This window comes from Tenrec ecaudatus, chromosome 9 (genome assembly GCF_050624435.1).
Source record: "Tenrec ecaudatus isolate mTenEca1 chromosome 9, mTenEca1.hap1, whole genome shotgun sequence".
Taxonomy (NCBI): domain Eukaryota; kingdom Metazoa; phylum Chordata; class Mammalia; order Afrosoricida; family Tenrecidae; genus Tenrec; species Tenrec ecaudatus.
The window spans coordinates 58,277,217-58,299,307 of NC_134538.1; the positions used below are offsets into that span (position 1 = coordinate 58,277,217).

At 43.0% G+C, this 22,091-nt stretch overlaps 1 protein-coding gene across 1 annotated transcript in view; it reads right to left on the reverse strand.

The window, feature by feature from the left end:
- COBL (cordon-bleu WH2 repeat protein) overlaps positions 1–22,091 on the reverse strand; it is a 211,612-nt gene that overhangs the window by 15,156 nt on the left and 174,365 nt on the right. The window contains exon 10 of the mRNA XM_075557316.1: positions 12,986–13,295. Within this exon, the coding sequence (XP_075413431.1) occupies positions 12,986–13,295 (310 nt within the window). The remainder of the gene's footprint in view (positions 1–12,985; positions 13,296–22,091) is intronic.

The window sequence follows — 22,091 nt, forward strand, 5'->3', positions numbered from 1 at the left end:
AGAAATAACTGCTCCTGTATGTTCCCGAGACCGTAAATCTTCACAGGAATAGAAAGCTTCATCTTTCTCATGTGGAGTGGCGGGTGGTTACAACTGCTGACTTGCAGTTAGCAGCCCAACTGAGAACCCCTTATGGCTCCAGGGCTGTGCTCTCGTCTGTCTCTGTCTCTCTCTCTCTCTCTCTCTCTCTCTCTCTCTCTCTCTCTCTCTCACACACACACACACACACACACACACACACACACACACACACAGCAAAATTTAAAAATTAAACCCATGAATTTATAACCAACAATATTTCTTGGTTTTGAAAGGGAGTTTCTGTGCTTGTTCGATTGTGAGCAGCATTACACCTCTTTACCGTGCTACAAAATGCCTAACAGATTCAGTGGGATTTGCACAGGTATTTTAAGTGGGATGAGTGGTGTGGCCAGGCCTGAGCCTCTCAGTGCTATAGCAGCTTCGTCTTAACCCCAATGGACAGTACTGGCAGCCGGTCTAAGTGGCACTCGGGGCTCTGAGTTGGTTTTCTTTGGTTCCTTTAGTCCATGCTTCTTCCTAGGCGGAATCTTACTCTTTTGTCCCTGGGTTCTAATGTGCGCCCAGTCATTCCCTCTTTTCACCTCTTAGAAACTTCCCTCACTCCACTAGGCTGGCTCCCTGACACCCCCATGTGGGCCTGGTTGCAGAAACCTTTTTGTTCTGTTCCATCTGGGAAGAAAGAGTGCCCAGTGATTGCAGACGTTATTTGTTCCTGTCGTTGTGGAGGGAGAGTGGGTCTGACTGTGGTTGTCCAGGTCCATTCTTGGGGTTTCTTAGGAGAGGCTGCTAAAGACCTGGCACCACCAAGGGTGGGGGGATGGGGGCATGCATTCCAGACACCCATTCTGTCACTTGCTCTTGTCTTGAGGCCACAGAGGCACATATGCTGCGCTTATGTGAATGGCAGCTTATTTATTTTGCTTTCCAATAGAGAGTCTAAAGAGGGAAAGCTTTAGAACTATCTCCTTTTCCTCCTTCACCCTAACCCTGATTCATGTCTCTGCCAGGGCTCCCTAGGAGTGACCACCTTGCTTGGTGCTCCTGCAGGGTAGCTTTCTGTGGTTGAGCAGGAAGGCCCCAAGGAGTCCAGAGTGGGCATGAAGCACACGTTTCTTTCAGCTTAAAGCTCACTGGGAACACATGTTTTTCTCTTGGTGATTACCCCCTTCTCTACTGTGCCTTAATCTTTAGCCAAATTTCTCTTGTATAGTTTGCTATGGCTAAATCACTGGCAGAGACTTGGCTATCAAGCAGTGCCTGCTAAATAAACATAACCAATGGCGTTTTCACTCACAGGGTTTGTAAATCTTTGGAGAACATGATAACATTAAGACTATAGCACTCATGAATGGAGGGTACCAGGAACAGCAAGGGGAGTCACATCGGCGGTTGCCCAATGCCAAGTACGGTCTCGTGGGTGGTGGGGAGTGGGGACTCTGAAGGTCCAAGCTGCCAGGTGCCAGCTTGCCATGGCAGGGCATGCACATCAATTATAAGGGGAGGGGGGTGGAATATTATTTGTGCCCGAATTGAAGAGAACTGACCATTAATGGCAGTAACGGTAATCAGTACCATAGATGTCTCAGTTGGTTCCGCTTACTCAATTCTGATGGAAACATTAACGTTGAGCACAGTTTTGGTTCTAGGGCACCAAAATATTGCACCCAGACCAGCTGCAGACAAGAAAACTTTCAGTGGAAATTTAGAAGTAGTCTTAAGATCCTGAAACATTCCTTAGGAGGATTTTGACAGGAGATAAAACATGGCCTTACCAGTATAATGCCGACAAAAAAGGCACAATCAAGCCAATAGCTACCAGGAGGTGGAAGCGGTCCGGTCAAAGCCAAAACAGGCCAGTTAAAAGCAAAGGCCAGGGCAATAGTGTTTTTTGTTTTTGTATGCTAAAGGTATTTTGCTTCTTGCCTTTCTAGAAGGCCAAAGAATGATAATATCTGGTTATTGGGAGAGTATTTTGAGAAATCTGGCCAAAATTTTAGCAGAGCCCGATCCATTAAGGCATAAACTACCAGAGATGGAGATCTGTAAGACTGTACCCTGCACAAAAAGTGGCCCGTTTTGAGTCCAAAAGAAACTAAGCCGCCCCGTAGTTCACTCTTTCACGTGTTTCATAGGTAGAGAGATGATGCGTGGGAGAGAACCATTGCCTCTACCTGCTTGAGGGGAAAGGGATCGCATTCTAACCCTTTGAGTCCTTACGGCAATCTTGCTTTATCTAGACAAGTTGTTTCTAATCTTAAAAAAACCAAAGGGCGCCTGTTTTTCTTTAGTTAACAATGTGTTGAGGTGGTTCAGTTCTCAGCACCCTCACTTCTTCTGGGCTGGACTAAATGGCTGGCATATCACATTGCTTACAGACATGTCTTGAACTTGAAGCTTATGCTAAGAGTGTTTATATATTTTAAAAATATTTTGAAGAGGCTAGTTCAGAGCCAAGTACATGTTGTAACAATTCCCCAGCAGATCAATAGTCCATCCTTCTTCAAGCACAGAATAGCATTTACCACTTTTTAAAGGTGGGCCATGCACTACACACTACTCTACAGGGGAGGTACTGTGTGATTTCCCTAGTACTGAGACGGAAAGTGAAGCAAGATGCTAAGCCACTGCCACAAGGTTAAGCCATTGTTTGCAATGAGCAGACCGGCCTTTGGAAGACGACCATGGCATTGTTGCACCTCACTCTAGTTGTTCTTTAGGCATTGGAAACGTGGGCTTTGTTCATATGAAAGAGCACTATGCATCTGAGAAAAGAGCTTAAAGAAAACGAAAGAATGATACAGAGCTGTGTATGAGGTTTAAAGCACTGATTCTCAACCTGTGGGTCGTGACCCTTTGGGGGGTCGAAAGACCCTTTCACAGGGGCCATCCGATTCATAACAGTAGCAAAAAGACAGTGATGAAGTAGCAACGAAAATCACTTTATGCTTGGGGATCACAATTGTGAGGAACTGTATGAAAGGGTCATGGCATTAGGAAGGGTGAGAACCACTGGTTTAAAGCTTCCTCGTTGTATGATGCCATTTCTGAGGTTTGACTGAAAGAGGAGGCGATTGCCACATACTCATTTACACCATTCAAGTGTGGCTCTTGGGCTGAATTTTCCTTTATGGAATCTACTCACAGAATATGCTAAATTTAGAGGAAAAACTCTTAGAATTTGATTCCCTGCTTCTAGGGTCAGGTTTGACTTTTAAGTACCCACTTTATAGAAACATGAAACCAAAATTCACAACCGTCTTCCATCAAAGGACATAATGGAAAACATATCCTTTTCAGGCCACAGCATGTAAAATATATCCTAATTATCACCAAACATCCACACTTGCTCTTTTGAGAAGATCAGGATTGATTCTTGAGATTCTTCCAATTCAAACTTTGGCTCCGGCGACGGGAAGTGGCCCCTGGCCAGTGCTGCCCTTGTCCAAACCGTTGGAGTTGGGCAGCGGTATGGAAGGAGCCTCTAAACCTGAACATAACTTCAGAGGCCGGCGGCTTCACTTTGCCGCTTGACTGGAAAGCTTCAGAAGGATGGCTTTTGGCTCAGAGGAGCCGCCAGACTCCCAGTTAGATGTGCAGCACAAGGCCATGAGCCAACGGTCTCTGCTCATTTGTCAGTGAGCGACCCCTGGCGATCCTCTTCGGAGGCCAGAGGACTATGACACTGTCGGGCGCAGAACAAAAGGGGACTATCGAAGGAACCAGAACGTAACTCGGCAGACCTCACCTATGTTGGTCTTTTCAGGTTACAAGAGTCTGACAGTCTTGCCAAAGTGCCCCACGAATCACCGAGGAACAGAAGAGTGCCTCTCACAAAATTGACCGGAGGCCAGGGACATTTTACGAGGGGACTGAAGGTGTTGGGAATGCAGAGGATGCCCACAACCTCACCGCCTCCACTGCTAGCCCGGAGTCCTGGCCTGGCCCGGCAAAAGGTAATCGCTCCTTTGCCCGAGCCTGTAAGTTCTGGTATTCAACAGGGTAACTTCAACAAGATGGGAAGAATTTACTGCTTTAGCCAGTCCCCGAGACACCATTTTTTCCCTTACGCAGTGCGGACACCTCTTCTGGGAGCTCAATTAGTTACTTCAGGATGATTGCATAAACTAGGTATCAGAACCATTCTGGGTAGGGTCAGGAGGCAGGATGCCGGGAACAGGCAGTAGGCACTAAGAACTGTGGTACTGTCTTCTTCCGATGCCTTCCACTTTAAAAGGTAGTGTCCCTCAGACATGATGAAAGAGAACTTCTCCAGGTTGGACAAGTACATTCCACTGGGCAATTCGCTTTGCCCTATCCTCTAGTGGGTGCAAGTGCTGACATAAAATGCACTGTCATTGTTTCCCTCGATAGCTGGGTTTAGTCACTGAGCGCTATTGTTTGGTGATCTGATAGAGTCTTCTGCCAAGGTGCCCAGGTTCACTCAGGCCACACCCCGGTGGGTGTCAGGCTTGGGATTTGCTTTTGGACCACTTCAACTTTACCTTGAGTTACTGATCCCCCGGCATGGGTTCTGACATTAGGTTTTAGCCTATTCACTAATGTGGCAACTTATCAGTGTGGAGAGCCAGGATTGGCTTTTCTGATTTCTCAGACTTGCCTTTTGGCTCAGCACCATCAGCCCCCTGTCATTTGGCTGAATCCCCACTTCTGCCCACTCCGGTCTTTATTACCCATTTGCTATCCAGTATCTCCACCTGGTAGGAGGTGGGCTTTCCCACAGAGCACATCTCTGCAGCACACTCTTTTCCATCAAAAGAAGTCTACCTTCTATTTATGGGGTTGCAATGTATTTACTAATTGCAACGGATGTGTTTGCCAGGCTGACGGTGGTTGGCTGTGGCGCTTGCCTACCACTGGGAAGTAGAGCCCAGACTAATTAGGAGAGGTGGCAGATGCCAGACCTTTCTCAGCCCTGGCCCTCACTTCTAACCCTTTGCACATGCTGTTTGCTGAATCTGTCCTCACCCTTGACCCAGCACCATCTCTGCCACGCACTGGGGCGTGCTTCAGATCCCATCCCAGTCCATTCCAGGAGATACTTCCACACACTGCTGCCACCTGTTCTCTTGTTTCCCCACACTGTGCACCCCTCGAGGGTCGGGCCAAATCTGACCATGGAATGCCTCCAGCGGGCAGTCCCACAGAGGAAGGAATGGTCAAATTTTGTTGAATGGGAGAGAGACAGAAAAAGAGAACTTCATTCTTATTAAGCACTGAAAAACACAGAGAGGTTAAAATCTCCCTATGTCCACAAAATGATACATCGGTGGGCATTTGCTTGAAATACGAGACAAAGTGAGAAGGATGACAGACATAATGGCAGGTCTCCAAGGGTGCTTCATGGAGCAGTCAGTCCCATTACTGCATGTCATGCAGGGGCAACATCTAAAAAGGTTTCTTTGTTATAAAATTTGTAAGACACTTTAATATTTTACTGTTACTAAGAAAAAGATATAATAGCTTGTAGATACATTTATCAATGTTTTTCAAGAGTTTTCAATGGTTAGAATACTATTGGGTTCTTGGGAAGAGATAGGAAACATATCCTTTAATACTCAGTAGCATGTATACCTGGGAATTGGTCACACTTTGGGTTTGTGCTTCGTTAGACCCTGAAAGCCTAATTTGCTTGTCAACATTTAAAATTTGGAACACTTCACATAAACGCCCACAGTTCAGGATTCTCTTCTGCACTTCTGAGCCTCCGATCTCATATAGAGTAGGGTTGCTCTCCTAGAGAAAATGTTGTGCTCTTTGATTCCTGTGGTCTTCCCCCTGGGGAGCCTTACTGATTCCCCCTCCTCTTCCTGGCCCCGCAGGCATTTGTGTTTGCAATTCCAGCTTTACACCCCTGACACTGCTTTTAAGTAATTCGAGACTGATTGTAAATCAGGCCCTTGAAAATACATAGGTAATATAGGATGTGGAAATGTCTGTTATCTAATTTATCAGTTGAGAGAAATCCTAAAAACAAAAAAAGAAAGAAAAACTTTTGTCATTGCCTAAACAATGATGGGCACCTACTGGGAAAATCACTTGGAGCCCTACATGGAGCGAGGGCCTTCCAGATCACCTTCCACATGGACTGAGAGCCCACGAAGGCAAGAGAGCTGCCCGGAACTTCATGGTGGCCCCACTTCCTAAACCCATATCCAATGGACCCTTCTTCATGCTCGCACAGGGTCTCAGATTCTGGACTGGAGAGCTTATGGAGTCCTGACCCCCTCTGCTAGGTAGGGGTCATCTGTCCCACTGTCTAGGTGAGAAATGTAAGGTTTGGCAAAGTGAAGTGGAGGGTCAAAGGTCAAACTAGTTCCTGGGGGTGGGATTAACTCGGACATGTGTCAGGGTCCCTCTCTCACTACCATTTTGTTGTTGTTCGCTGCTGTTGCGTTAGTCTTTAATCCAAGATGCTGCCTGGTCCTGTGCCATTCTTGCGACTGGCTGTCAGCTGAACACTTGTGGTGCAGTGGGTTGTCCTGAGATCATTTTTACAAGTGCATCACTAGACCTTTCTCCTCAGTGTCTGTTGGTCCCTTCCTGCTGTGGCATTCTCAAGGCCAATGGCAGCATAATGGTAAGAAAGAAAACGGCAATTTGGATAAAGAGTCAGATTCCAGAGACTCAACGATCCACCTGGCACGGACACAGACACCACCATTAACCTCTCACATTTGACTAAAGATCCGCAAATGAGACTTACAAGAGGCATTCCTACAGGATTCCAATGTAAAATGTTGATTAAGCTCACATGAAGAGATCAAATGTATTAATCTCCTTGTAAATTAAGAGAAGAGACTTGAAGATTCCTACAGAAAGCTATTAAATGAATTAAGAATTCTCCATAATTTTGTTCCGCTTTAATAGATAAAAACAGCACAGGGAAAACTCATCCAACCACATCTTGGAAGGAGCAAAGAAGAAATGGATCCATTTCTACCTTCTAATTTGCTCTCTTGGGAGTCCTGGGGATAGTTAGTTCAAAACCACAAGCTGCTCCTCAGGAGAAAGAGGAGGCTGTCTGCCCCTCGCCCCCCCAAATTTACAGTGTTGGAAACCCGATGCACAGTCTCTATGAACTGGAATCTCTATCAGTTGGAATCGGTGGTGGGTTTAATTTTTAACTGGGTAATTTGCTCTCTAATGAAATGTAAACTTGACATGGTATTATCCTTAAGATAGAAAGTCTAACATTTGAAAACAAATAAGTGTATGTAACAGCATAGATGTTCATGATAAGCTATTAAGTGAAAAAAATCAAAATAGAATATTGACATGGATACATTAACCAGAGACATCTTGGTATGTTCATATCACAAGGTGGAGCGCCAAAGGCCTATGAACCACGAAAGCATTCATTCATTCAGTGATTGATGTATGGATACTTTTTATCATTTTATTTATATTAATGTCCTTATATTTTGTTTGCGTGATTATTTTAAATAATTATCTTAAAGGTAAAAAAAGATGAGCTATAGATTAATTAGTGTATTAATATCTTTTCTCACATAAGAATTCAAAAAAGGAATTAAAACAGCGTGGTGTTGATGCAGACAAACAAACCAACCAATGCTGTGGAAGAGCAAGGAACCATGGTAGTGTAGTCCTAATATGTTGGACTGCTAACTGCAAGGTCAGCAGTTCAAAACCACTGCTGTGCCACAGGAGAAAGATGGGACTTTCTACTCCCAGAAAGAGTGAGAGTCTCAGAAATGCACCCTGTTCTCTACAGGGTCATTAAAACGCAGAATTGACTTAACAGCAACGAGCATGGTATTTTTGGTTTTGGTGAAAATGCACGCTGGAAACAGACCAATACATATTATGGAAACTTGGTATGTCACCAAAGTGGAATGAGATAGCAGCAGGAAAAAAATAGATTCCCTTCTTCACACTAAATGCAAAAATAGATAGCAGGTTGACTTAAAATCCAAATGTGAGAAAACAACACTGAAACTTACAAGAAATTCAGACCTCATTTAGTACTTTAGTTTAAAGAAATGTTTCTCAAATATGCCAAGATCATATTTTTTGTACAAAAGAAAACAGACAAAAAACCAAGCCACAACTTGAGATATTCTTTGAATGCCAATAACTGATACAGGGTGATCAACAACTTAAAATAAGGTGAAAATAAAGGGCAAGGGTGGCATTTGATAGCTTCTGCATCTACAAGGTGCAGAGAGGAGGGAGAATCACAGAGCATGTGCAGACCAAGGCAGGTTTCTATGAGTTAGGGGCAACCATGGCCCCACCCTCCAACCTTCTGACCAATTCTGACACCAACCATCAATCACCTCTCCTCCCCCACCGAGTTTCTACCTTTCATCTGAGATGGATAATTCATTGCAGTGACCACAAGGAACCTATAGCCAATACTCATGATTATGGGGGTCCTTACGGAAATTGAGAGTGTACAATTTCAGTGAGAAATGCTCAGGCTATATTGGTTCTGTCGGGCCCGCGTCTTCTTTGCTTTGCTCACAGAAAGGCTTCTCTCTGGCCTTCAACTTCTTGACATTCATCCTGCTTGGGTAATGTTACAAAGTTTTTTTAGGGCTGTCAATAAATGCCCAAAGCAATAACTCAGCTGAAAGGCCCTTGGCTCTAGCTCTGTAGGTCAGCAAATCTCCGTCTTCACGCTGCACGCCCGTTTCCTGGCTGGAGGCCTTCAGTGTTTCTTGCTTGGTGGACTGGGCAGTCCAGCACTCAGTCTTATGCTCTGACTCTGGGCTCTCACTCTGCGGCTCTCCTATTGCTCCCCGAGAGCCACAGCAGTCCCCTGGGTCAAGGCGGGAAAGTGCACAGGGATCTCAGGGTCCCAAAGTCTCACTTTACTCCGGACTCCTCCCTCTTGATGGTTGCGAGAGTTCCTCACGTCCTTCTTCTAAGATGGCTCATTTAAAGGTCAGCTGGATGGAAAGCAGTGAATAATTTTTTCCTTAGCTTTCCACGTTTTTAACAATCACTGTGAACTCTGTTACGAATCATGGACAACTGAATCACATAATCCCGATAGTGACAGGGTGTAACTGATGAGTCACCGCATCCTAGAAACAAGGGAGCTGAGAGCCTGGCCACGCAGGACCCTGCCAAATAAGGACAAAGTTGGGTCCCAGCCAACCAGGGACAACTGCCTTTTTTGAAAAAACTCCAGCCTTGAGCTCAATGGCCCCTGACAAACATATGAGGGGGTGCCCATGAAACCCTGAAATTGAGCAAGATGGAGTGGAGCTTTCGTAGTACACATTTTTCCTGCCAGATGAGCATCAAGCAACTCGCTCTGAGTTAGTGCACCTGGTGGTGTCACCTGGGAAGGGTGTCTCTGGTCACACTGAATTTTTTTGTAAAAGCAGTTTCACTCAGTTTAAGAGACTTAAGAGAACGGCGTACAGCTGTGAAATTTTCTTTCCTGCTCAGGTAAAACATTGTACTCTTGTGATGTTGAACAGAAGGACAATATGACTGGAAAAAACTTAAGTGCATGACTGTTTTTTTTGTTTCAATAAAGGTGAAATGCTGATTGATGACAAGCCTCTTTCTTGCTACCCATCAGCTTCCTAAACAGACAAAAATGTCAATTCATAGTACGTTTGGTAGTACATTTGGAGTTCGTTCTACCAGATCAGACTGTTAATCAAGCTTTCTATTTCGATGTCCTGAAAAGATGGCATAAGAGTGTGTGACAAAAAAAAGGCCTAATTTGTGGCAGACGGGGGACTGCCTTTGCCACCATGACAATGCACCTGCTCATGCAGCCACCTCAGTCCATCAATTTTTGGAGAAAACCAGCCTGCCTCTCTTGCCTCGTGCACGGTACTCACTTGACCTCACTCCGTGCAACTTCTTTTTGTTTCCATGAGTGAAGAGAGTCAGGAAAGGACAGCGATTGGCTGATGTGGAAGAGGTGAAGAACAAAACAAGGGAGGTGCTGCCAGCCACCCAAACAGATGAGTTTTAAAAATGTTTCCAAGATTGGAATCACAGATTTGACAAATATGTTAAGTGCAATGAAGCATACTTGGAAGGTGAAAGGTTGGTTTGTAGAAACAATTTAAATACATAGCTTTGGGGGAAAATCCAGTTATTTTTCGGGGAGCCCTTGGATAAGAAGTCCTGCCAGCTCCAGCAAGGGTTCACTACCCTTTTGGGAGTATAGGCCTGCCGGGGGTCAGTCCTCAGTGTATCCTGACTTTATTGCTCAATAGACCTGCTGTACTGCCTCCTCCGACCTGCTTGTTTGTTCTCTGCATTATCATCAAGCCACCGCTCCCTTGGAGAAGCTGGTGGCATTGGGATCTGCCCCGGAAAGGGGTTATCGTACCTTCAGGTTCCTATCAGTCTCCTCCCCCTACCTTTTCTTACCAAACGCAACCAAGGAAAAGTTGTTTTGTGAGAGTTGCAAAGGATGTGGCTACAAGGACCGTTTTTAATAATACGCTGCACTGCAAAAACCAAACTTCCACTTTAAAAGAAAATGGGCACAAGTCAGATTAGTAATAAACATGGCCAAGACATTGAACCATGCTGATCAAAGAAACGTTGATCAAATCTGTGAAGCACAAAACACATGCCTTTGACACCTCCCTGACTGACAAGAATTAAGATGTCTACTGATAGCAAATACTGTTTGAGATGTGACTGACAGGTCATCAAAAGCTGCTCTGTTGTTAGGTGCCATCAGGCTGGCTCTGAGCATCGCAACCCTGTCCTCTGCACAACAGGAAAACACTGCACAGTCCTGGCATCCGTCTCCAGGAGGCTCCTCCTCTTTTTCGCTGCCTCTCCTTTTAAAAGGACTGGTTTCTCCTGACAACATGTCCAAAGTGTGTAATATGAAGTCTTGCCATCTTTTCCTCCAGGGAGCACTCTGGCCGTCCTTCTTGTAAGATAGAGTTTGTCCTCAGAGCAGTCTTTGTGACTTTCAGTATTGTTCTCCAGCACCATGATTCAAATGCATCCATTCTTCTTCAGTCTTCCTTATTCAGTATCCATATTCGATGTCACATGCATACTGGCGGTTGAAAATATCATGGCTTGAGTTAGGCGCGCCATGGTCCTCAAAGTAATACACTGCTTTTCACTGCTCTCAGGAGGTGTTGTGCAGCAGATTGACCTAACGTGATCTCGTGATTGCTGCTCCCATGAACCTTGATTGTGGACTCACGTAAAACCAAATCTTTGTCAACTTCAACTTTTTCTCAATTTATTGTTCCAGTTCTGAGGAATTTGGTCTTTCCACCTTGAGTCATAATCTACACTGAGGCTGCAATCAGCCTTTGATCTTCACTAGCAAGTGCTTCGAGCCTTTCTCACTTTCAGCAAGCAAGGCTGTGTCATCTGCGTATAAAAGGTTGTTAAGAAGCCTTCCTCCTGTCGTGGTGCCACCACCTTCTTCATATGAGCCAGCTCCTCCAGCGGGCTGCTCAGTATGCAGACTGAACAAGAGTGGTGAAAGGATACAACCCGGACAGACACCCTTCCTGACGTGAAAGCAAACAGCGTTCCCTTCTGTTCCTACAACTGCCTCTTGATCCATGTATAGGTTCTGCACGAGCACAATGAAGTGTGCTGGAACTCCCATTCTTTTAAGTCTATTCATAGTTAGTTATGATCCACACAGCCAAACACCTTTGCATAGTCAGTTAAACACAAGCAAACATCTTTCTGGTCTTCTCTGTTTTCAGCCAAGGTCCATTTGACATCAGCAATGATATCCCTTGTTCCACACATACTCTTCTAACTCCAGCCTGAATCTCTTGTAGCTCCCTGCCAATGAACAATGACTATTGTTGGATGATCTTCCCACACATATTACTTATATGTGAGATCAATGATATTGTTCTGTAGTTTGAGCATTGTGTTGGCTCACCTTTCTTTAGAATGGGCACCAACATGGATCTCTTCCAGTCAGTTGGCCAAGTAGCTGACTTCCAAATTTTCTGGCCAAGGGAGTGAGTACTTCCAAAGGCTTCTGGAGGCATATAATCTGGGAAGCCATTTTGCAATTGTCAAGCAATTTATCAATATTATATATCATTATATCTATCATTGAAGATGAACTCATCTAATAAAAACCCTGTATGAAATCTGAGCAATATGTACAACCTGCTCATTATCTCCAAGGTGAAAAACTGGGAAAACCTACCAGTTGCTACTGAGTCAATTTCAACCCCTGGGAGCTTCAGGTGTGTCAGAGTAGAAGTGGGTTCACGAGGGTTTTCGATGCTGTGAATTTTCAGAGACAGAGTGCTAGGCTCTCTTCTGAGATGTCTTAGGTAGACTAGAATCTTCAACCTCTCTATTAGAAGTTAAATGATTAACACTTTGTGCTAATAGGGCCCCCATTAGTTGGAAAATGAGTGGATGAATAATATATGTGTTATCATGAGTACATATGAAAAGCACAATAAAACAACATACTGAGATTTTCACCCTCTGTGTAAAAAGCCCAAACCCCATACTACCGAGTCAATTCTGACTCATAGTGACCCTGTATAGTATTTCTGAGGCTGAAAATCTTTCTAGGAGTAGAAAGTCTGGTCTTCCTCCTGAGAAGAACCTGATGGGTTTGAACTGCTGACCTTATAGCTAGTTAGCAATCTAATGCTTAACCAATAGTGCCACCAGAGCGCTACATGTAAGAAGTATAAAAATCAAACAGAACACCATAATGTATTATTTATACCAATTGCCTACCTAACAGCAGCATGGTACCATGCACTTGGACAATGAACTGCCATTTCAGGGCGGTGGTGGTGATTTTTATCTGACACACAGTAGAGTCTTAGGATGATTCATTAGATTGAAATGGGAGATAAAACAGCCTAAATAGAATGAGGGAAGACTTACCTTTATGAAGGAAGCCTTTTTGAAGTCAGACTCGAAAGTGGCTACACTTTGAAGCTGTCACACGACTCACCTTTGATGCGACTGTCCAGAGCCAGTCCTTTCCCAGGAAGGGCTCTTTTGGGGACCCAGTTCTGGAGCTCCACTTAGATCTTGGTCACTAGAGTCTTCCTGATCGGTGGCCCACTTGTCTTTGGATTTCACACTGTCGTGCTGGGAATCCAGGGAGACGATGTCTGAGGGGGAGCTCATAACTCCAGAGTCTTCGGTTGTGTCCTCGGATGCAAAGCAGCTGCCCGCCGACACAGTCTCCTCAGCCTCCGAGAGGGCCAGCGGAACGCCGTCCACTGCGCAGTTGCTACTGGGCCCCAGGGTCAGGCTCACTTAATAAAACATGGCACAGAGAGGTCAGTTCAAACCACCAGCTAAATGCGGCACCGGTTTCTCTAATAAATCTGACATTTAGGCTTAGAGGCATTCTGAATAAAGGAAGGCTCTTCACTCAGAGGCAACACAAAAGTTCCCTCTGGAAAACTCTGTAACTTTAATGAGCCATATTACATACCTCTGATGGAGATTAAAGTCCTCCTCTCTTTGGAAAGTAATAATTTTATTCAGAAGCCTCGTGTACTTTTATCCACTATAATGCTATGGACGAATATTACAAATTTCAACCTGATGATACTGTGAATGAGATGATTTTCTTTGCCCTGACTCACGGTTTAATGGAAATTTTAAAATGAATGCTCAAAAAAGAAAAGAAAGAAGGAAACAGAAATAGAATAATTAGTCTGTTTAAAAATGGACACAATCATCTAAGTAAATAATGATGGTTTGGAAACTTTGGATGAGTATTGGATATATTTGAAAACTTGGACTGAAATATTAATGGCAACATTCCTCACTTATATCGCTTTCCTTTAATTTTTACAGGTGAGGCGTTCTGAAAAAAAATGATGATCTTGGAAGACAGCCTTCAAGTCAAATGAAAAAGAATAAAAACATTAGTACTCTTGGTTGGCTATGTAAGGTTCCTGTTCTAATAGTGATTTGATTTATGGAAACAGAAGCAAGGGAATGCACAGAATTTCAACGGATTAGCAAAGGCCCAGTTCCTTTGACTATAAATATTAATGAATTAACTTTTAACACTAAAATGAAGATTTAGTATGAGGTTATTCTTTTAAAAAACATTTTCATTGAGCTTCTGGGTTCTCTAAATTCACTAAAAGTGCTTTCCCATGCTGGAGGTTGAAGGGCAGAAAGGCTTCAGGCCAACTAAACACTGGAGTTCTTTTAACAGGAAGAATGAAACGAAGACTTTGAGACACCCAAAGGTCTACATATCTTATGTCTAAGCATAATTTAGTCCAGGCAACAAAAGTTATGCTTTGTTTTAGGCTTGGTGTACTTTGTTTTAAAATCATTCTTCCCCAAAAGTAACTGCATGTCCACACGGAAAGGTCCAGAGACACCTCTAGAGACAGACACACTAAGCAAAATGACAGCCCAATTGTACCCAACGCACTATAGTGGTACCCAGAAGGACTAACAACATACATTTCACAAAACCCAAACAGTGCCCAAGAGAAAGCCCCCGAGGCTGGCAGTCATAAAAGAAACCAAGAACAAAACCTTAAAGGAACACACAGGTGACACAAGCACTCAAAAGGAAAGCACAGAGCACAGACGGACGGGTTGCAGAGGCACAGATGCACAAGGCAATGTATCGGAATGCAGAGAATGCTGCTGTTTGTTTTTTTTTAAACAATAACCCCTTTCCTCTCATTTCCTTCTGACTTTGGTTGGAAGACTCCTAATTACCGGCCGATGTGGAGAAGAACTGCCCAGGGATGAAGACAACTGAAAGCATCGCAGGCGACGGTCTACTGATGTTCTCTTACAGCTTGCAAGGCTGCCAGCTGTCGTGTTTCTGCAGCCTCTAAGTCAAAACCGCCCACTCCACTCCGAGAGAACTTTCCACTGAGACCAGGAGGGGCGGTCCCCCCTGGGTGCTTGTCCTTTCCCGCTTCCCCTTTCATCACACCGCTGAATGACACTTTCCCTCTCAGTTTAGACTATAAACTGCAGGATGCAGTGAGAAAGGGGATGTAGGGCCCTGGATTCAAATTCCAGCAGAGAAGATGATTCAGAGATGTCGGAACCCACAGATTTGGGGGTTTGCTTGTGAGGAGGGACGTAGACCAACAGGCTGCAGTACGTAATTCAATGCCACCTGTAAATTTCAGCTACTCGGCGAGTACGCAGACACATGACGGCCTGGGTTTGCTTTGGGATGAAGGTTTGCAAATAGAGAGTTCAGGTTGTCTGATGATTCACCATTTACGAGGGAGCAGTTAATCAGTGGCTGTCCATTCAGTTCTGATTCATGGAGAGCCCGCTGCATCAGGGTAGAACTGTATTCTGTACGGTTTTCAGCGCTAATTTTTCAGAAGCTTACCATGGTCTCCCTCTGAGGACCCTCTCTGTGGATTTGAACCGACAACCTTTTGGTGAGTAGTCCAGTGTGTGAACTATTTGCACCAATCAGACTCCAAATATTCTTATAGAACAAACAAACGAATCCCCCGAACCCACTGTCATCAGATTTATTAATACTCATAGGGTTTCTGAGGCTTTGTAAATCTTTATAGAAGAAGTTAGCCTCATCGTTATCCAAGAAGTTGCCGCTGGATTTGAATCTCTGACCCTGCAGTTAGCAGTTCAATATCTATCCATCAGCATCATCAGATTAGATTGAAAGGTAATCCTAAAAGAGGTGTTTGAGAATTCTTTGAAAAACAACGCCCACGCCAACTCTAGATGTGCTTACCCAGGCCACAGGTGCTTATGGTCGGAGGGTTCATGGAGGGAAGGCTGTAAGTGTACCTCAAAACAAACCAAACCCACTGCCCTCCCTCGAGTCCATTTGGACCCCACAACATTGTAGCATAGGCTAAAACTGTGGGTTTATGAAACTATAACTCTTTATGGGACTACAGAGCCTCATCTTTCTCCTACAGAGTGGCTGGTGTTTTCAAACTGCAAACCTTGTGGTTAGCTGCCCAATACCAGTATGCCACCACCCAAATAAAAAAAATGTAAAGGAATACACAGCTGACATGAGCACTCCAAAGGAAAGCACCGAGCTCTGCCAGCTCACTACCAAACTCCCTGCCTTCAGGTGGTGTAGCCATACAGTGGCCCTCTTGCAGGTATCGAACTTATGCTGCTCCACTCTACCTTTATCCCTTCAGTAGTTAATATGCAAATGTAAAGTAACCTTAGGAACTCTCTTTCCTGATGAAGTCTTAACTCACCCCCGGGGCCACCTGCCCTGGGAATTATCAAGACACACCTCTGGAAATTCAAAGCCATCCGGTTACAGGGCTCTCACTGCACTTCCCGCCCCTTTGAATGCAGTGGTCCTGTCAGGAGTAGTTGTCTACAGGTGTTTTATAGTTCTTAGGAGTTAGCGAGAGGATGTTTTCTTTTTAAAGGTTGAGGATACTGGTCTAAATTAAGCAAAAGCGTCAACTGATCAGTTTGAACAATCATCTCAAGTGGGTCTATATGCTTAATTCCTTTAAGATGTACATACAGGGTGGGGGTATCAGAGCTTTCCAGGTCAGCCTCTGTTCCTCAGGGATAATCTTCCCAGGGCCCCTCAGCAGGTTGCTGCCCACATGGCGAAACAGAGGTTTCGCATTTTTTAATCTATCAGTGGGAATTTCTTGAGGGATCCTATGGGCCAGTGCTAGATGTTGGAAGACGGTGCTGGACAGAGGGAGGTAGGGGGACCCTGCCTCCAGAACGTCTCCTTGAGCCCAAGGAGGGGACGAAACATCTCTGAAATTCAGAGCAGCAGCAGTGGCCGTGTTCAAAGGAGAAGGGATGCGGGTGTAGGTGATGCCATGACAGGAACATGGCTGTTTATCTGGAAGGTATGGTGAGCGTTGGGGCCAGGGCACTCTGAGTAAGTGATGCCCATAGATTGCTCAGCCCATAGGACGGGGTGGGATGGAGGAGAGCTGAGCTACAGGAAGAGATTCAGCAGGTACCAAAGCTGTCTCCAAAGTAGGGCAGGAGCTAGTTGAGAGGATTGTGAAGAGGAATGACTATTGCCATGAGACTTTAAGGTGTTGTGGTGATTTCTGATGATTTTTTTCCAAAGCAGTCTGTTCTATCAGCCTAAGAGCCTTTTGTTTGGCATCAGACAACCCCGACTTGCCAGCCAGAAGTTCATATTCAAGTCCAAGTTCTACCCTGAACTTTGCATAATCTTTTCTGAAAACTAAGAGAGTTGGTAGATCTTTATTTTAAAAAATTATTCTTTTATTATTATTATTAAAAAATCATTTTATTGGGAGCTCGTACAACTCTTATCACAATCCATCCATTTGTCAAGCACATTTGTACATTTGTTGCCATCATTCTCAAATCATTTTCTTTCTACTTGAGCCCTTGGTATCAGCTCTTCAGATACCACCCCCCCCACCTCCACGAACACATGTTAGAAGAGGCCAGTCCCTGGCAAAGGACATCGTGCTGGGTAAAGTAGGCCGACAAAAAAAAAAAGGGGGGGGGGCTGACATTGGACAGTGTAAGACAGGACAAAATAATCATAATTTATAAATTATCAAGTTAGTAGATCTTGGTAAACCCTAAAATCCATTTTATAGTTAAATGCCTATCATTTTATGAAATTACAAATCATATCATAGAAAACCACATTGATTGGTGACTATGTAAGACTCTTATAAAGAATACAATATTGCCTTGATTCTATTTTCTGACTGCCCTCAGTGTGTTAAGTCATTATTTTAGAGTTAATTAATGCACTGACAAATTTGCTCTTTTTTTAAGGTGTGAATAATCTTTTCAAACTAAGTTACTATTGCAGGTTTTTAAAAAAATATATGTGGAAAAACACATCTAATTTGTTGTTGGTGATTTTTTTTTCTTCAGAAGTTTGGTATAACCCAGGATTAAATTATCTTCTAAATTAATAGACTCAAAATCGAAGTAAAAACTACTTCCATATTTTTTGCAAATAATGTATACTTTGTTTTGTGCCAATCCCAACCTCCCCCCACCAAGTATTACCTAAGCATGTTATGCTATCTTTTTTTAAAACAGAGGAATTCATGCATAATTATATTGCATTTATGAAAATAGTTTGCAGGGGTAGTGGCTTGGGGGAAAGGGAGTGTGGATGGAAAACAAAACTATGCATTTGTATTTGTATAACCCTTCTCTCATTCTCCATGTAAAACAGGTGATCCCTTGGTCTAAATGAGAACTTTGGAAAATTCTTAAGTGTAAAAAAGAAAATGCTAATTTAGTACTACTGCTTCAAAGTAAGTAAAATCATTTTCAGTTTGGCACGAGTTTCAGTGAGATTTCCGTTTACAAAGTCCCAAAGGGAAAAAAAAATACAATAAATTATACACACACACACACATATATACACACGTGCACACATATCCTACACGTATTTTTGTAGTAGACTCATGTTTATGTTTGTTTGCTGAAATGGAAATTGTTGTTGCAGTGGGTTTGATGATTGTGACCCACAGGGCTTTCACTGCTGACTTTCTGAATTACCAGCCCTTTCTTCCTTGTCTACTTTAGTCTGGAAGCTCTGCTAAAACCTGTTCAGCAGTAGATCAACATTCAAGTGTCCAATGACAGAGACAGTGGCAGGCAATTGATCCCAGATTTCCTGCAGGACAGGTGAGAAGTCTGGCACAGAACCACCAATGCATTCAAGTGCAAATATGCTTTTATTTAAAAATGCAAATTAAAGATCCTATATCCTGTGGTATTTCATCCACCCCACTGTCCCTTGGTCATTCAGAAAGGAGATTTCTCCAAGGTCTGCTTCACCGAGGTAATATGGCCCCGAGAGACTATTTTGAGGGCAAAATCCCTCTTCATGCCCCACTGGTGCCTATGGTTTGCACATGCTGTTTACAAACAGTGCTCATCACTGTTTGCTCATCCTTCGGCTTGGTATATACAGGCCTGGGTCACCGTGTTCTAGCCACAAGGGACAAAGGGTGAAATAAGGTAGGGCTTCTTGGAAAGTGCTCCTGACCTTCTGGTGCCCATGAACATGATGTATTTTCATGTTCTTTCCTTCTGCATAGTCCCTAAAATAATTTTGAAAAACCATGTGCCCTCTTGCATTTTTAATTAAGTTCTGAAAATTTCTATCATGAGTTCAGTTGGTTGTAACAGATGTGATCTCTACTGTTCTGTAAATATTGATATTTTAAAAGGAAATATTTCTTCATTTTTTTAGAATGTAACCAAAACAATAGGAATAGCATAGGAGTTTTATGCCCACCAACCTTCCTGTAAGAGTGAAGGCATTCTTCCTTGGACAGGCAGCCCCCTTTTTCTTGTTACAGCATGCCAGCTCCCTTCCTCCTCGACTGCCCTTTTCTGATCACTACCCTACAGAATCTCATGGGTATTGAAGGCATTTTTATGCCTTCGTGTTTTTGGGTTTTTTTACATATTGATCAAACCTCTTTTTATAAATCATACATATAAATTAAGATCTACTTTTTATTTCCTTCTCTACATGATTATGATACATTTTCTTTCCCCCTATTATTACTGTGATAATTGAAAGAAGTGGTCAATAGAAGCTGTGTGAAATCTATTAGAAATTTTGATATTTATTAAGCAAAAGGCAAACATGTCATTGAAGTACATCTCATAATGAGTTAGATGACACTTTTCCCCAGTTGATTAGAAATAGCTCAAATAATTGTTGGTAAAGTGAGGTAAGGTTGGGAAAATTCCACGAATATTTTTCATTATGATGAATATAAGCACTAGAAAACCTTGTTTGTTCACAAAGTAGAGATAAACAAAGAAGACTTTAGGGCTATCATTTTACATAGTTTCTTTTTCTTTCTTTCTTTCTCCGATATGTGCCCCAAAATCACTGAATTATTTGTTACACAATTGCTTGGTGATCTGTAATCTGATAACTCAATTAAGCCCTTTCTGAAGATGATTGGACAGAAAAATTGGAGAGCCGTTTGCTGTAGAACAGGATTCACTGCCAAACCATTAGAGGTATTCACCTGTTCAACATTATGCCAGTGTTTTGATTTAATTTTTTGTTTGGCATCAAGAATAAGTGAATTGGAAAGGAGCTTGGGATAAATGGAAGCCATCTGGACTAACACATGGGGAGAGCTTGTCCAAGGGATGCAGAGAAACACAGCCTTAAGACAGTGTGTAGGCTAAGGACTCAGCCATGCCTAGGGGAAGATGCAGCCATTGGCATTCCCAGTAATATTAGCACCCCCCAAATTAAAAATAAATTTTTCTGCTTAACTATTTCAAGACACGTTTCTGTCTTTTGAAGGCAAAAACCCCTGATTAATTGTTTAAATAACCCTGTTTTTGCCTAAATGTGTATCTATACATAATTATAGCATTTGTATTATAGGAAATTTTATTTAAAATATATTAAATTTGATAAGTGTGTATTGTACGCTTCCTTTTCTGGTTACATGTTTTCATATTTGGATTGTACACATAAGTAATTATTTTTAGTTAGACATTTTTTTGTCTGAAGACATGCCCATTTTAATATCATCCCTTGACTATCAGAATTGATAAATCTAAGACATAGAACAAAACTATTCTTCCTAAGGAGAGTTTTCTTGGTGCCAGTTTTTTAGCATACTGTTCCGATTAGAAATCTTTACAAGCATCACTCTTTTCCAGCTACATACAACTTTGTCTCTGTTTCTGTGTCCTCGGATATACAAATGCTCAACAAAAATGTGTGCATATGGGTTTGTTTCCAAGACTTTACATCTGATTTCCAATAACTCTTTGATGTTGACTTACTCACTTTTCAGCAATAATGTTGTGATTTACAGAGTTGCTAATCTGAAGGGGTCATGACAAAACAATCATTTGTTTTTGAGTTAAGTCAAATGAACTCACTTCCTTTGGACTTAGTTCCGTGATCAATTTGTTGCCCATCATTAATGTATTAACTTTGTTTAGTCAGTCATGATTGTTCTTCATGGGTTCATTAATACTGGAGAGTAGGTTCCCTTTGTAAACGTGAACATCAATTTTTCCGCAGCATAGAATAGGACGTCTAATTGTGGCATCCTTGGGTGTGATACTGAGACCAGGATTCCAGGGGGAAAAGGAAGCAGAGCTTGCATCTGGGGGAGACGCCAAGTGGGCAGGGGCAGTGGTTTCTCTCAGTGGCTACAACATTGCCTCAGTTAAACCACGATGAAACTGGTTTTATTCAGTTTCCAAGGGCTTGTTTCAGCAACGCAATAAGTAGGCTTCCTCATCTGTGCTGATATCTTACGGCGTTTGGGGTACTCTAAAGGGCTCTGTTGTTAGTTTCCGTTGCCATCTTTATGATCTCTGAAATGTTGGAAGCCGTTGTCGTACTGTGTCAATTCAGCTCATGAAAGGTGTCCCTTATATTTCTCAGACCTTCTACTTTACCAAGTGTGATGTCCTTCTCCAATGATTGGTCCTTCCGGGGGAATGTATTAAAAGGCACAGTGCACATTTTTTTGTTCTAGAAGTCTCTGGTATATTCAACACCAGCATTCAAATACATCATCTTCTTCTGTTTTCTTTTTTCATTGTTTTAGCCTGCATATGAGCTGACTGGAAATTCAGTATCACCAGTGAAAAATCACAATTGGGTTTTGACTTCCTTCCATGCTTAAATGGAGGTGATTTACTCACCTTCTAGGCCCCCGTAGTGTAGTTACCACTCTTTGTATGTTGCAAATGGAGTCCTGGGTAGTGGAAAAGGTTAACACATCTGGCTACTAACCGAGCAATCAGTGTCTCAAGCCCATCACTAGAGGATGCTCAGAAGAAAGGTCTGGCAATCTACTTGTGAAACTCAACCTCTGGAAACGATGTGAGCAAATTGCAACCCTGATACATATTTGATTACCACGAGTCAGAACCAACTCAAGGACAACTGGTTGCACTGTATTGTAATTTTTTTTAAAGCTGTTGTTAGCAAATTATTTCATCTGCCCTTGAGGGTATGTGTTGCAGTAACATAAACCATTGGGTTCGTAAAAGAGGTAAAAAGAGTTTATTAAAAATCACAGAAGGTCCCAGGCAATAATCAAACTAAGGTTCTTTCTTCAATA